Here is a 14,279-nt window from a genome sequence, read left to right as displayed (position 1 = left end):
ACCTCAGCATATAAAGGTTACTGTTTTAAAAATATAAGTAGTAAAATACGAAAATAAAATAACTTATTTACATTTTCAAGAACAAAACATTAGTTTCTTAAAAAATAATATTAATAATCTATTGCAAACATAATGAAGTAGAACAGAATAGTAAAAACAACAATAAAAGCACGAAGTTATAAAGACATAAAAAGTATTGCAAATTATAACTTTATTTTTAAAAGTAAAACGCATTTGAAATAACAAGTGAAATCGCATAACAGAAAGTTACAAGAAATACATTGTTACGTTACGTGTAATACAACACAAGACGAATACAAAACCTCTTAAAGTAACATTTACTTTGGTAAAATAAGACTTTTGACGTCGGTGTTTTGATTGATGTCGTATCAACCCGGTCTTTACTGAAACCAATATTACACATCAGCACAGAAATATGGAGGCTACAATTCAACATCACCAATAGATTATCTTATACAGTTAATCGTTTTATTATTTAGACGCTGGTCAAAGTATACTTTTTTCAATGTAAATTATTTCTATTACATAAAGCAATGTATTGTGTGTATGTGTGTCTTTTAATCAGCCGCCTATACTTTTTTACATGAGTCAGGTAACGATCGAAGCTCAGTGGTTTAATAGTTTTATAGTCAACTATTTTTTGTGTGAAAACTCTAAAATAGTTGATTCATCTCTATTATAGCTTGTTTTAACTTTGAGATTTTTCGTTTATTTACTTTTAAAATACGAAACTAAACACACAGTTAAACGGATTTTCCCATTATGACTTACAAGGAAAGGGTAAATCAGAAAGAAAAAGTCACCTTCTCAATTCGTCTAATGACTTTGACGTTGACGTCTTTTTATACATGGTAAATGTTTATCATCAGGTTTCGTTCAGTAGAACTTAAGTTCAAGTGCAGATTTATTCGACACATGTATAATATAAAATACTATCTATTAAATGGTGTTTACATTTAAGCCACTAGCTCAACACAACAAACATGGCGGTGTTACATTAAATATGTATCATGTTGAGCGTTAGCATGTAAATGATCTCACTGTACTAAAATTTAATCAACCGTTTTTATACTAATGGAAACTCAGCTTTAAACAACACTCAGATATATAATACTAAGTTAATGTTAACAACATTCAGACATTATTATAATTTTGAAAAACATAAGATGATCACACAATCTTGAATTTTTTTTTCACAGGTAGGACGGAGGATGATTGTTCTTTAAAAACAAGATCATTGTTAAAAGCTTAAAACCCACATCGACAATGTAATTGAACAAAAGTAGAAAGAATAGAATATTCTGCGAGAAATCTTTGTTTTTTTAAAGAACAGTTTTTATTCAGTTTTTAATCCTGAAAAACAAGATACATCTGAAAGAAATATTTTTAAACTCAAGATAAGAAAAAGCAAATACTATTGTTTTATAGACGGCACTATGGTAACTCGTATGATGTCCGCTTCTAGTTCAACCCATTAACAGCTGGAAATCAAACGTTAATGTTACTGTATTTTATATCATACATTCAACAGAAGATCTTAAAGTTTCAGTAGCTGTACGGGGCACTAGTGTGTTGAGTGGACACTCAATTAAAGGAGCTTGAAGAATTATTTTAAGATTTAATTCATATTTTTACTGTAATAACGAATCAAACAAACAGTTTAGAAATCTGATATTTTACGACAAAAATGGATGAAGATAGAAAACAGGAAGCTGAATTTGTTCACAAATACGTTGGGAATTATCTCAAAGAGTTCCAGTGGACAGTGGGCCAAAGTTCAAGCCCGTTTCTTTGGGAACAGTTAGCGTTTGTGTTTTTTGGAGACACGCAGCCCATGTTTACCACCGAACAGAAGGAAAGTATTGAAAATGTGACCAGCACATGTTTGAAGCTACTAGAGAAAACCAACGACAGGCTGTGTATCTCTATTGTGTTTAAATACATTGAAATAGAATCCACGGACGCTGGTGTTTTGATTCCGCTTGTCAGGTTTAAAAAAGAACACGATGACAATTTTCATTTTATCGACTACACAGGAAAGGTGTACAGCACATGGGAGGAGTTTGTCAGTCAGAACAGCACTGGCAGCAAGCATATGTGTGTTCCTGCTAATGGTGTCTACAACACTAATGACGACCTGAGGTTTCTTAAAATAGAGCTGAAAGATAATTACAAGAAGTATAAATTTCAGTACATATCTGATGGAAATAACCAGGATTTCCGAGACTCGGATATAGTGAAGATGATTAAAGATGATTTACAAACCATCTCGGAGACTTGTAATTCCGACGGCTCCAGGCTATTCCAAGAGAAAATTAGAATATTGTTTTGTAGACATGCAGTAGACTCCGAAGTCGTCGAAGAGATATTTGCTTCAATAAGAGAAAAATTTCCAGCAGAAATGTTGAATGTCCTGCTAGAGGGATTTAAAGAAGTGACTGGAGAACCTCGCGAAGTTCTCGGGAAAGCTTTCTTTATGAAGGACTCAATTCATATTTTAAAATACAGTCAGCAGTTCAGAACAGTGACGCTCAATGGGACAGAACTCACCATGATATGCGGACTCAATCTTCACTCAAAAGCTTTTGTACAGCTAACAGAAGACCAGAAGAAGTTGATTCTCCATCAGGCAGATTTAAGGGAAGAGAAGTCATTTAAAGGTTTGCTAAAAGCTTATCGTTTTACATTAAATGCTGAGCTGGAACATGCAAAAGAATGCATTAAAAAGGCGCTAGACGTTAATGATTTTAACAACTTTATGTTGAATAATAGACGTGTTTGGGGAGAATTAAAAACCTTCCAAATAATAAGACTTCATGAACTGTTCACAAAACATAAACGTGAAGATAGAAATAAAATATATCTTCAACTTGGAAAAATATTTGCAGAGAACTTAAACTGCAAATCTTTTGACGGATTTTGTGCAGCATTTGAATATGCTGCCCAGCTGTTGCATGAAATACACTGTGAATTGAGAGACAAATATAGAATAGAAACGAGAGGTATGCACAATGTTAAGAAGAAGAGCCCAGCACAGCTCGATCAAGAGGCGTCTCAGTATATCCAAGCAAATATAGATCGACACTGTCGTGACTTCAAACAATTGATTTCAGATTGTAAAAGATACAAGAACGACAGTCTAAACTTTGGTTGCTCGAAGCTGGCTGCTTATCATTTTAGAAAACACGCTAAACATTATACATCCACTGAGGAATCGGAAAGAGAGCTGAAACAATATTTTGAAATAGCCAGAGAGGTTTTGTCGACCAAAGATTTGGAGTTTACCTGGTCCCAGGATGGTACAGTCAAGCGGTATGAATATCGCGATGAGAAATTTCACGCCATTCGTATAGACAAGGATGATGGAACTCGCTTGATAGCGACATTAATCATGAAATTGTAATAAATATTGTTGTATGCCCATCGTAACAGATCATGTCACTGTCAACCTGTTTGTGACTTGAGTGACAAGTGAACCTCGTAACACTTGACAAGATTTCGAATCTGTCGGAGGGATCAAGTAATTTTGGTATCTAGAGTTTGCATTACAAGGAAAACAACTGCATAAAAAGCTTTGTTTTGCAGGCAACATATTTTTAATCGATTTTGTATAGATATTCAATTTTCTTATTACATATATTTTAATTTAAAATTTTGTGGGAGCGACTATAAAGTGGCGTCTGAATGCAAACATACTTTTAAGAAAAATGCCCTGACAATTTTGATTTATTAAATGTACATCAATAATAAGTAGCGTTACTTTCACTTCTAGTTGTAGAGTTAATGTATGGCATACATTATTTTATGTTTGTTTTTCTTTTAACCCTTTATTTACGGAATTAGGTTCTGAATGAATTTTTTTTCTTAAACAATGTTATCATATTGCTTTTGGCACACGTAAAGCATATGTTAAAATACTTTTTTTTTCATAAATTGTTAATTGTCCAAACATATATTGGTACTCAAAAAGTACCGTCAGGAATGTAGGACATTTTTTCCCAAAAAATAAAAAATTTACAAACAGGAACAAACGATACAATTTATTAACTATAACATGTCTATCATTATAACAATCATTTTCTTTGTAATGTTCACACATAAACACAGCACAATGGGACGGAGTGGTCTAGTTGTAGAGAGCTGGACTGCTAACCCGTAAGTCTCGAGTTCGAATCCTGGTTCAAGTCAGTAGACCGTCGCTGAGTCCACCCAACTCTGATGGGTATCAAACTCACATTAGGGAAAGTAAAAGTGGCTGGGCATAGTGCTGACCACACTATCCCTTCATATGCCGAGGTCATAGAAACAAGTGAGCTCTACTTCACTTGCCCTATAGACCGTCAGGTTTGAAAAAGGGAACTTTTTTTTAAACACAGCACAAAAGTATACTTTGAGTACGATTTTTACTGGATTTTCTACTTGGAAAACATCTTAGACCTCAAACACAGCAAAAGGTGCCGACATGTCATCAATACATTTTTATCTGTGGTCTTTCTGCTGTAGCAACAGATGTCGGACTGAACCCACTTTTGCTGTTACAATGAGCCGAATAAACAAATATTTTGAAAACAAAAGCCTAGTCGTTCAGTACAAAACTTCTAATAATACTAGTATAATTGTAGACTACTAGAATGTTATAACAAGTCTACACTACAGTGTAAAGTTCATAAATAGAAGTAAGCTCATTGTGTTTGATTTGCCGTAGTAGCCTACTGTTTCCTGTTTACTGATTAACATTTACCATAGAGATCTATATTATATGCAGAAGTATGGACCATTACTAGTCTACAGGTATACATTACGTACATGCTAGTTATTGTAGGCAAGACAGTTTTTTGCAGCAAATAAAACTAACACATCTTACTACAAGAACTACACTTTGGTATACGAATAAAGTATACTACACCTAGTAAACGAGCCTGCAACAGCTACCTTTATTCTTGTTATTCTTTTCTTACTAGAAATCAACATGTACTTACAATATTTCTTAGGTAAACCATATGCTAACCTTCTTATCAATGTCAAAATATCATTTTTTTAATTACATTTCGATTATAATATATTATAATATTTATGTCACTCCACATCGAAAATCTGCTATTTCCTAGAAATCCTAAAAAAAAAATTATCGTGTGCCCTGACGGTACTTAAAAGTCCACTTGTAAACATCGAGCTAATACAAAGACAATTTAATTAAAATTGTATAACTAGAAGTTAAACGTATTTGCCTGACTATTGAAGGTGCCAATAAAAAATATTTGGGGTTGAAAACTTGATGAATAAGGTAGAACAAAGGGAAATCAGGAACGTGTGTGCGATCAGTACAGAACAATTGATACAGCAAGACATACCGATAGAGCAAGACATTGAAATTTTCAAAAAACATCCATCCCTCCAACTACCGGCGACTCAGGGGAGATAATACATTTAATTACATCAATAATTTTTAAAATTCGTAATAAATTAAAAATAATACAGGCACTTAATTAAAGTATAAGTACCGTCAGTAGATATGGGGTTAAAATATTCACAAGAGTTATTGTACCATGAATAAATATTAAAGTTTTCAAATGCTATTATATATTTTAAAACATCTTTGAGTGAAAGTACATGTAATTAGAGTAACGAAACAATACATTTTTATAATAATCACATCAGCTATAAAAAAAATTGTTTAATAAATAAATCTGAGGAATAATTATAAAAGTTTTACCATTAAAAACAAGTTTATTGGGGGTGATGGTAGTTGATAATAAAATGATCAGTCAAATGTGTAATTGAATACAAATGATAAAATACACATACTGTAAAACGCCATTCAGTTGAAACTGACGAGTGTGGACTATGACTAATTACCAACGAATTTCACAACACTTGTGTACTATGATTCGATCATACAGGTAAATAATCATATACAATTACAATGAAACAGTTCAGTTTTACACTATATTTAACGACTCTTTGGGTAACCTGCACGGAAACTGGGACCATTTAGCTAGAAGCCGCAATTTAAGCTTTTATTTTAATGGTTGAGCTTATTGTTTAATTTAACTGTAATTTTAATACAAGTAATTTCTTTCCGTTACAAATAAGTACAGTGTGTGACATTAAATGGTATACCGTCTAATTAACGTGTATCTGATCAAAAGTTACTTGAAAAAAGAAGAAAAAGCACAACAGTTAAGTGAATGTTAAAATGTCGCTATGTGTGTCCTTCTCATAAATCCTTATATATATATATATATATATATATATATATATATATATATATATATATATATATATATATATATATATATATATATATATATATATATATATATGACAAAAATGTCCTGTTTAATTCTCTCTGTCACCACTCTATCCCCACTCACACTCCGGCCATTACCCAAACAGGATGAGTGTATATTTGATTGTATGCACACAAAAACTGTTTTGTTATTCTTGTGTTCTGTGTGTGGTTGATGAAATCCAGAAATAAGAAATAGTTACGTTTTTACAGCAGTTCACGTTTACAATAACTACCATTTTAGGCCTAGTGGATTGAAATATTAACTTTGAAACTTTAACTGTTTTAAAAGATCCAATAATGTGTTGTGGCTCACATGAGGTAAAAATAAAGGCGGCTGGGCATAGTGCGGAACACACTATCTCTTTCATGTGTACATAGGTCACTGGAACAAGTCAACTCTGCTTCACTTGCCTCATCGAACTTTAGGTTTGATAGGGCATTTAGTTTTTTTTTTAATTTTTTTTTTACATTTTGTGTTGGTGTTTCTTTTAAGCATGAAAGTGGAAACCCAAAATATCTTATCTTAGAAGCAAAATCTGATACAATTATTACTGAAATAATCGATTAGTTTTGTATGTTTAAGGGAATTTTTAATAAACATTTTTATGGACTGTGAAGAAAGAAATCACTTAATTTTTTGCCATATCTCGGCAACCAGACCACTTAGCGACTTGAAACATATACCAATCGATTCCTGTCATAATTTAGACCAATATTGCCTAAGAAAGTTTTCAAAAATATCCTTTTGTTCGGTTACAAAAAATTAATTAAGAACATTTAAACTGAGCATCGTGTAGGCCTAGGATGATATTTACTACTTTTTTAAACTGAGCATCTTGTAGGCCTACTCGTTAAAATAAAACTATTTCCGTTGATATAGGTTAATATAGTTGTCTTTTTTTTTACTTATTAATTCAAACGTTATTTTTGTACCCTATTAATTTATTTATAATTTAAAAAATTAATTAAGGAAATTGCGCTTAAATTGTCACTAGACTTTTTATTAACTTTTTTTTTTAACTTTATTCTGTGAGTTCAATGGAATTTACATTACATTATTCTCCTTAAGGTGTCGTGTATACACGGGGACACAAACCTAGGGTGAACAGGTTTATAGGTTTGGGTCGATTCGCTAAATAAGGCAGGGTAGGGCTTAGATGCACACATTATGATTTACTCTTGTAGTAAATTGGTGAGCATTGGCATTATAATTATTGTTTGTTGAGTGGGTAGATGGAACTTTTTGATGTTAAATTAAGGTCTGGACTGGTTTTTTTATGATAACGTGTGATAACAAGAAGTGGAGGATATGAATACGCAAAAGTAAAATAGCGTCATTTATGGACAATAATTAATTTTTATGTATTAAATGCCAATGCTAAAGTTTCTATGATTGAAGCAGAATTTACCATATAGTTATGTAAATGGGGGTTTATTAATATGCATAGCTTATATGTAGAGAAAATCATTTCATTTTCTTCTTTTTAGATTATTTAATGGTTAAAATAGATTGCTTTTATAAACGTTGTTATTTAAAAATTTAAAATTACATAACTAAAATCGCCTGCGTATCAAATGAACGTACCGAATGTGTGAAATAATTCTTAATATAGAATTATTTAATCATTTTTTTTTAATTTAATTGAATTATGCAAAAGTTTAAGTCAAATTACACTGGGTAAAAGTGGGTAAAATTTTGTTTGCGATTTCGAGACAAGAACAAAGAATATAGACAAAAAGCACAAGAATTCAAGCTAAATAAAAGCTTGTAAAAATAGTTTACCCGGGGTAAGTAGTTAGCGTGTGCTATAAATGTTTGCACTGACACCGGCGCTTGAAAAGTTACTGCACAGGTAATATCGGGTATTCCCGTTTTTTATATTTTTAAAGTTTGTTTTGCTGTGAATGTTGGTATGGTTTTAATCTATAATAATTAACTTGGTTTAAGAATATTTTGTCAAACATTTTTAAGTAGTCATAATGAATTTTATCAAATATTGCAAGTCAAGCACAGAGGCTTGTTAAAAGAAATTAAAGTGCTTCGTCTAGTTAAACATTTTCAATAAAATATATTTCAGACACCTTGTTTTATGACATATTGTAGATCTATGTAGCAGTGTTTATAAGTTCCAAGCATCTCTTTTTTTTTGGGGGGGGGGGGTGCTTCGCCTTATGAAGTTTTATACTTGATAATTAAACCCGTGAAATTATTTTCTTTTGTAAAAATACGAAACCAAATGTTTAAATAGATTTTCCCGTTTTGATGTATCAGGAACTAGTCAAAACACAAAGTGTCCTACTTGCCAAAATCACCTCCATATTTTATTTTAGAAATGTCCGAGTTTAAGTTTTTATGCAAGGTAATTATTTTACAAAACGTTTGAGTACAGAGCTCCCTCTTTTCAACTACATTACTAGACAGAATAAGGTAGCATTATCTAAAAGTTGAAATATTTATAGCCTAAAGACGATAATTTCATGCAGATTTCCATAAAAATTAACAAAAATGGCGGCTCCATGTTAAAGATAATTATGTAGTCTTAATACTAGATCCAGGTTATGGTCTATATTCTAAAACAATTTAAAACTTTGCTGCATGTCAAATAAAATTTTATTTTGTGACTTTCACGTTAAAAAATTGTTACGTTTTGTATCTTTTCTGCAAACTGAAAATTGTTCAGAACATATACCTCTTTGATCTTTTCTGTAAGTTCTTATTATTGAATTTTAACAATAGTGGCTGTTTTATTAGAAATATTTAAATGAAAGAAGAAAATGAACAAGCAATTTTTTTCAACTAATTTGAAATCAAAATGTGTTTTCTTTTTGGTACCTATCCGAAGAGTAGACCTATTTATTTTTAAAAAATTATAAATTCAATTGACTATCTCTTAAATACCGACATTTAAAACGAAAAAAATATTCCTATTCCAAATGGAAGATTTCTTGCCTCATAAATAAATTTAAAAGGAGAAACTTAAAGCTCTATAAAGCCTGGGTATGAAAGCTCACCTATTGAAAAAACCCAACATGCCCAAACATTTGAAATTACCGACTATTTATTTACTTTTTGTTTACAGATCAAATAGACGAGAGTTTATCTCCAGATGATTTGGTGAAACAATTTAAAAACTGCATCAACAGCCTGATAGAATGTAGAGAGAAAAATTCGGTTCGTCGCGAGGTAGAGAACCTGCTCCAGACCGTTTTCAAATTAGGAATAAGGAATATAGATTTTACTCGAATACAAAACTTTAAAACTCTACTGAACCGGTGCAGCGATTCTATAGACAACACTATCTATCACCACGGCAACTCGTTTGATGTCGACTACGTCCCAAAATACTTGATTCTAAGATCTGGGTTGCAGTTTTTGATAGACGCTGATGAATCTTTTAAAGCTGAATGCGAGAGTGAGGATTCTTACTTATACAGTTCTATTCAATTATTAAACGAAGGTTTTGATAGCTGGAAAAATAATATTGAAATTGGTGGTTTCTACAACATCACTCATTCACCAGAAGAGCTACAAAAACCTGTTGGGGTACCAGCCACTCATACTTGGTGGACTGTAGGAGACTGATATTCACTTCCTATTTTTCTGTATCAGAAATGGATACCCAAAGTCAAAAGGATGCTGAATTTATTCAGAAAACAATAGGGAATTATCTTAAAGACCATCACTGGACTGTATCGATGGCTTCAAAAGAATTCCTTTGGGATCAGTTAGCATTTTCATTTTTTGCTGACTCAAAGCCAACGTTTACTAAGGAACAAGTTGAAATTATCCAAAAAATCACCGACAAATGTATGAAACAAATAAATAATAGCACAGACAGTGTGAGTTTTTCGTTAATTTTTATGTACGTTGAACCAGAATCAGCTCAACCTGGCGTCTTGATACCTCTGGTGAGGTTTGTACAGGAATTAGACGCTAATACTTGTTTTATCGATTACACTGGCAGAGAGTACAAATCATGGGATGATTTTATCAGCCAAAGCAATGAAGGGTGCAAATCTTTTTATGTACCTTCAAATGGACAATACACGTCTGATAAGGATCTTCATTATCTTAAAACACAGTTAAAAGATAATTACAAAAAATTTCAACTGCGTTACGATAGCGAAAATACACCTTCAAACAATCACGAAGATCTTAAGAATGCGATTGTGGAAGATTTTAAAAACATCTCGAAAACTTTTAAACTCAATGGTTCAAAACTATTCAAACAGAAAATTCGGCTTTGGTTTTACCAATACATGATCGATTTCAACGTGGTAAAAGGCATAACTACTTCTATCAAAGAACAATTTCCAGATCCTGATGAAATTAAAAAGTTGGATATGCTGCTTAAAGGATTTAAAGAAGTAACAGGAGAGACTCGCAAATATCTTGGCAATGCTTTATTCATAAAAGATATCCAACATATACTAGAGTGCAGTGAACGATTTAAAAAGCTGACTCTTTCTGATGAAGGATTTGGATTGGCTTGTGGACTCGAACTTCACTCTAAGACGTTTGTGCAACTAACTGAAGATGAAAAAAACATAATTCTTGAGCCAGGTAAAGAAATAGCGGAAAGAAAAACTCTAGGTAAAAACTTTAAAGAGGTATTGAAAACATACAGTTTTCAATTTAAAATTGAAATTCATAAAGCAGAAGTAAATATCAAAAAGTTACTGAAAGTAGAAGATTACAATAACTTTTTACTAAAAGATAAACTTTTATGGGAAAATTTGAAACAATTCCAAATAATACGACTTCACGGCGTACTAAAAAACAGCTGTAAATCTGATGATACATTCATTCAGCTGGGGATAACTTTTGCTGAAAGATTAGAATGCCAAGATTTTGACCAATTTATTGCGGCTTTAGAATATGCAACAAAATTACTAAATGATAAAATCAACGAGTTACGGGAAGAATACAAAAAAACAAGAGTCAGAAAGACAAACCACGACTTAAAGATTGAAGGTGACAAATTTATCCGAGAACACATTGACGAATTCTGCAACAATTTCACGGAATTAATGTTAGAATGTGACAAACATAAGAACGAAAACCTTGCTTTTTGTGACTTGATGGTTGCTGCTTATCACTATAAGAAACATGCAGAAGAGTATTCTTCAAGGGAGCTTACAGTGAAGGAATATTTAGATATAGCCAGAACTATTTTGTGTAAAGACGACATAGAATTTGTATGGTCACAAGATGGATGCGCCAAGAAATATTACGTGACAGACACAAGCCATGGTGCTACAGCTATCCGGATAGATCGAGCCGATGGGAAATGTATGATTGCTTCGTTAATGTTTAAGATGAAATGAGCAAAACTCGAACATTGCGGAAAATAGTTTCCCCAGCATGTGAAACGTTGTGTGTGAAATCATCAAGACTTACATAGAATAGTAAACACGGCAAAAACAGTGATAAAGTACATTGAATGGCATGCCAAAGAACATGTTTACCAAGAACAATCTTTTATAATAGAAAATGTGTCAGTAAGCATTAACAATTTATGTTTCTTTTGCCTAAATGTTAATTCTCTTCTAAGGCGAATATTAAGTCAGTAAGGGACCAGCATTGTAACCATCAGTTAATGTACAGGGTTGATTATTTCGCAGTCATGAACCTTAACTTTATAGCACTCAGTGGTATTAGAGCGGAATTCAATTTATAACCAAAAAAAAATTCTTGATTTGAGTTTTTAGTACAACGTAGAGAGACTTTTTTGTGTATTTTAGAATGCTTGTTATATATTGTAAAAGTGTAGTATAATAACCTGCATCCTACAATATTTACTTTTTAATCTCCTATCCTTTTACATGTTTTCCTTCCAAGATATTTATTTTAACGTTCTGCCATTGATATTATACATTTTCTTAATCTTTTTTTACCACCGGTTGATTATTTTATTTTAAACTCAATAAATAAAGGCCACTTACCCATTATGAGGCGTATTTTTTAGTAACTGTACCAGTTTATCATTTTTATTAGTGTGTCATTAAGAGGTTTGAAGATTAATTATAACAAAGGATATCGTGAAAGTAATTTAAGAAATAGCAGAAAGACAAACTCTAGATAAAGGCTTTTAAGATTTACTGAAACATATAGCTTTCAATTTAAAAAAGAAATTTATTTTTGAAGCAGAAATAAATATAAAAAAGGCACTGAAAGTTGAAATAAATTTATAATTACCGGCATGCAAAAAACACACAAGTAAATCTGATGGTTATTTCATTCAGCTGGGGACAACATTTGCTGAAAGATTAGAATGACAGGAGTTTGACCAATTTTGTGCGGCATTCAAAATGCAACAAAATTATTTAACGACAGCGCGAGCGAGATACGAAAAAAACATTATAATAAAAGTAAAGTAAAATATAAGCAAACAAACAAAACATCGACGAAGTTACTTTAAACTCAGGAAAACATTCGCCCCAAATAACTACATCACTACTTCCACTCACATACAACAACCATTCACTGCACTTAAATAACCCAGCCACCTACAATAACTCAGCTCATTTGCATATAAGTAGCAACACTATCCCAGAAGTAACAACTACAGCTGAACTCTACTTCCCAGCGACCTTAAGGGTACTTTTACGTTTTTATATAAAAATAGAGTTTTTATTATGTTTAAGATTTCAACTCGATGTATGTGTTTATTATGAAATGGCAATGTTATAGATTAGTGTTTTATATTTTTAGCTTTCTTTCAATGATTGTGCTTATATTTTAATACTTAATTATCCACGCAGTATGGTACTAAACTCCCATGCTCATGTATTTATTTATTTAAACAAAAAGCAAAGGCTTGTATTAAGTAGAATAAGCACGTTTCTTTTAAGATTGTGTGTGCATGCATGTGTGTCTGTGTGTTGTTTAGTGTAGTTGGTTTTAAAAATTTTTATTCTTTTGTTGTTGTTTTTTTTCTATATTTTGACATAGACGTGCTTAAATTGTATTTGTATGTAAAATGAAAAACAATTTTATTAAACAATATTCTCCAAAGTCATCCGATGAATATGTGAGGACGGCGTGGTCTAGTGAAGGACCGCGACACGCATGCCCAAACCAGGTGGTACTGTGCGCTGAATTTGATAAATGACATATTCATCAACCTGTTTGGGCTTTAAGCAATTCATATAACTGTTTAGAACTTTCATAGCCGTATCTACTCATTAAATTTTGTAACGTTTTTCTTCTATACATTGTTTGAATTTATCAAAAATATCCTTTTCCATTTTAGATTTCTTACATATATCTTTACATTTTCAAGTTCTCAAGTTTTAATTTTCAATTTCATCAAGCACTCTAGTAATGTAATTAAACGCGTATCAAAACCATGTTCACGATTTACCTTTTTTTCTGCAAAACAAACTCTTTTATCAATATACAATAGTTTAAATTTGTGACAAAGTTACGGCATTACGCTAAAGAGTGAATATATTTCAGTTGTTTTCAAGACTTTAAAAACTTAATTCACCATTAAATTTAATTTCTTGGATCTTCAGAACATATAGAGCTGTGCATTTGTATTGCTATTCTTTTTCTCTCTTGGACTTTAATTTAAAGCGCCGACTTTTCAATTGATCGTAATATTCTACATCTTCATTTATAGAACTTCTTTAAAGATCAGGGCTAATTCATATTAATTCAGTTTTGTAATAGCTTCGGCACGTAATTTCAAAGTATTTGTTTTTATTCCTAGCTGATGTTCGTTGTATAGCTGTAAATTATCCGGATTTTTAAATTCACAATTAGCATGCTAAACATTTTAATAAGGTAAGCGTTACCGAGGTATTCTCGTCTTTTCCCGGTGATCTCTTTAAATCCCTCCAACAACACATACAATTTTTTTTTCAGCCACAGCTGAATTCTGTTTTCATAAAATTTAAATCCGATTCTGCCTCTTCTCCCAAAGCATGCATGTAAAAAAAGGAAATCTTTACAAAACCA

General features: G+C 31.8%; 2 protein-coding genes across 3 annotated transcripts; both read left to right on the top strand.

Annotated features, from left to right (window-relative positions):
- The first annotated feature begins 492 nt into the window (after positions 1-492).
- On the top strand, positions 493-3,885 carry LOC131951377 (uncharacterized). Of its 2 annotated transcripts, none has more exons than XM_059313767.1 (2): positions 493-528; positions 1,221-3,885. In XM_059313767.1, the coding sequence occupies exon 2, from the start codon at positions 1,709-1,711 to the stop codon at positions 3,422-3,424; it is 1,716 nt and encodes a 571-aa protein (XP_059169750.1). In that variant the 5' UTR covers positions 493-528; positions 1,221-1,708; the 3' UTR covers positions 3,425-3,885. The 2 variants fall into 2 exon arrangements, with proteins under 2 accessions (XP_059169750.1, XP_059169749.1); XM_059313766.1 differs by lacking the exon at positions 493-528 and adding an exon at positions 795-872.
- Positions 3,886-8,582: 4,697 nt separating this feature from the next.
- LOC131951376 (uncharacterized) lies at positions 8,583-13,199 on the top strand. Its single transcript, XM_059313764.1, has 2 exons — positions 8,583-8,673; positions 9,394-13,199. The coding sequence occupies exon 2, from the start codon at positions 9,926-9,928 to the stop codon at positions 11,639-11,641; it is 1,716 nt and encodes a 571-aa protein (XP_059169747.1). The 5' UTR covers positions 8,583-8,673; positions 9,394-9,925; the 3' UTR covers positions 11,642-13,199.
- The last annotated feature ends 1,080 nt before the right edge of the window (positions 13,200-14,279 follow it).

Source organism: Physella acuta, unplaced genomic scaffold (assembly GCF_028476545.2).
Source record: "Physella acuta isolate Inbredline_101_S28 unplaced genomic scaffold, ASM2847654v3 ptg000809l, whole genome shotgun sequence".
In the NCBI taxonomy this organism is placed as follows: domain Eukaryota; kingdom Metazoa; phylum Mollusca; class Gastropoda; family Physidae; genus Physella; species Physella acuta.
The sequence above is the reverse complement of the archived record's forward strand: the minus strand, read 5'-3'. Positions and strand labels throughout refer to the sequence as shown.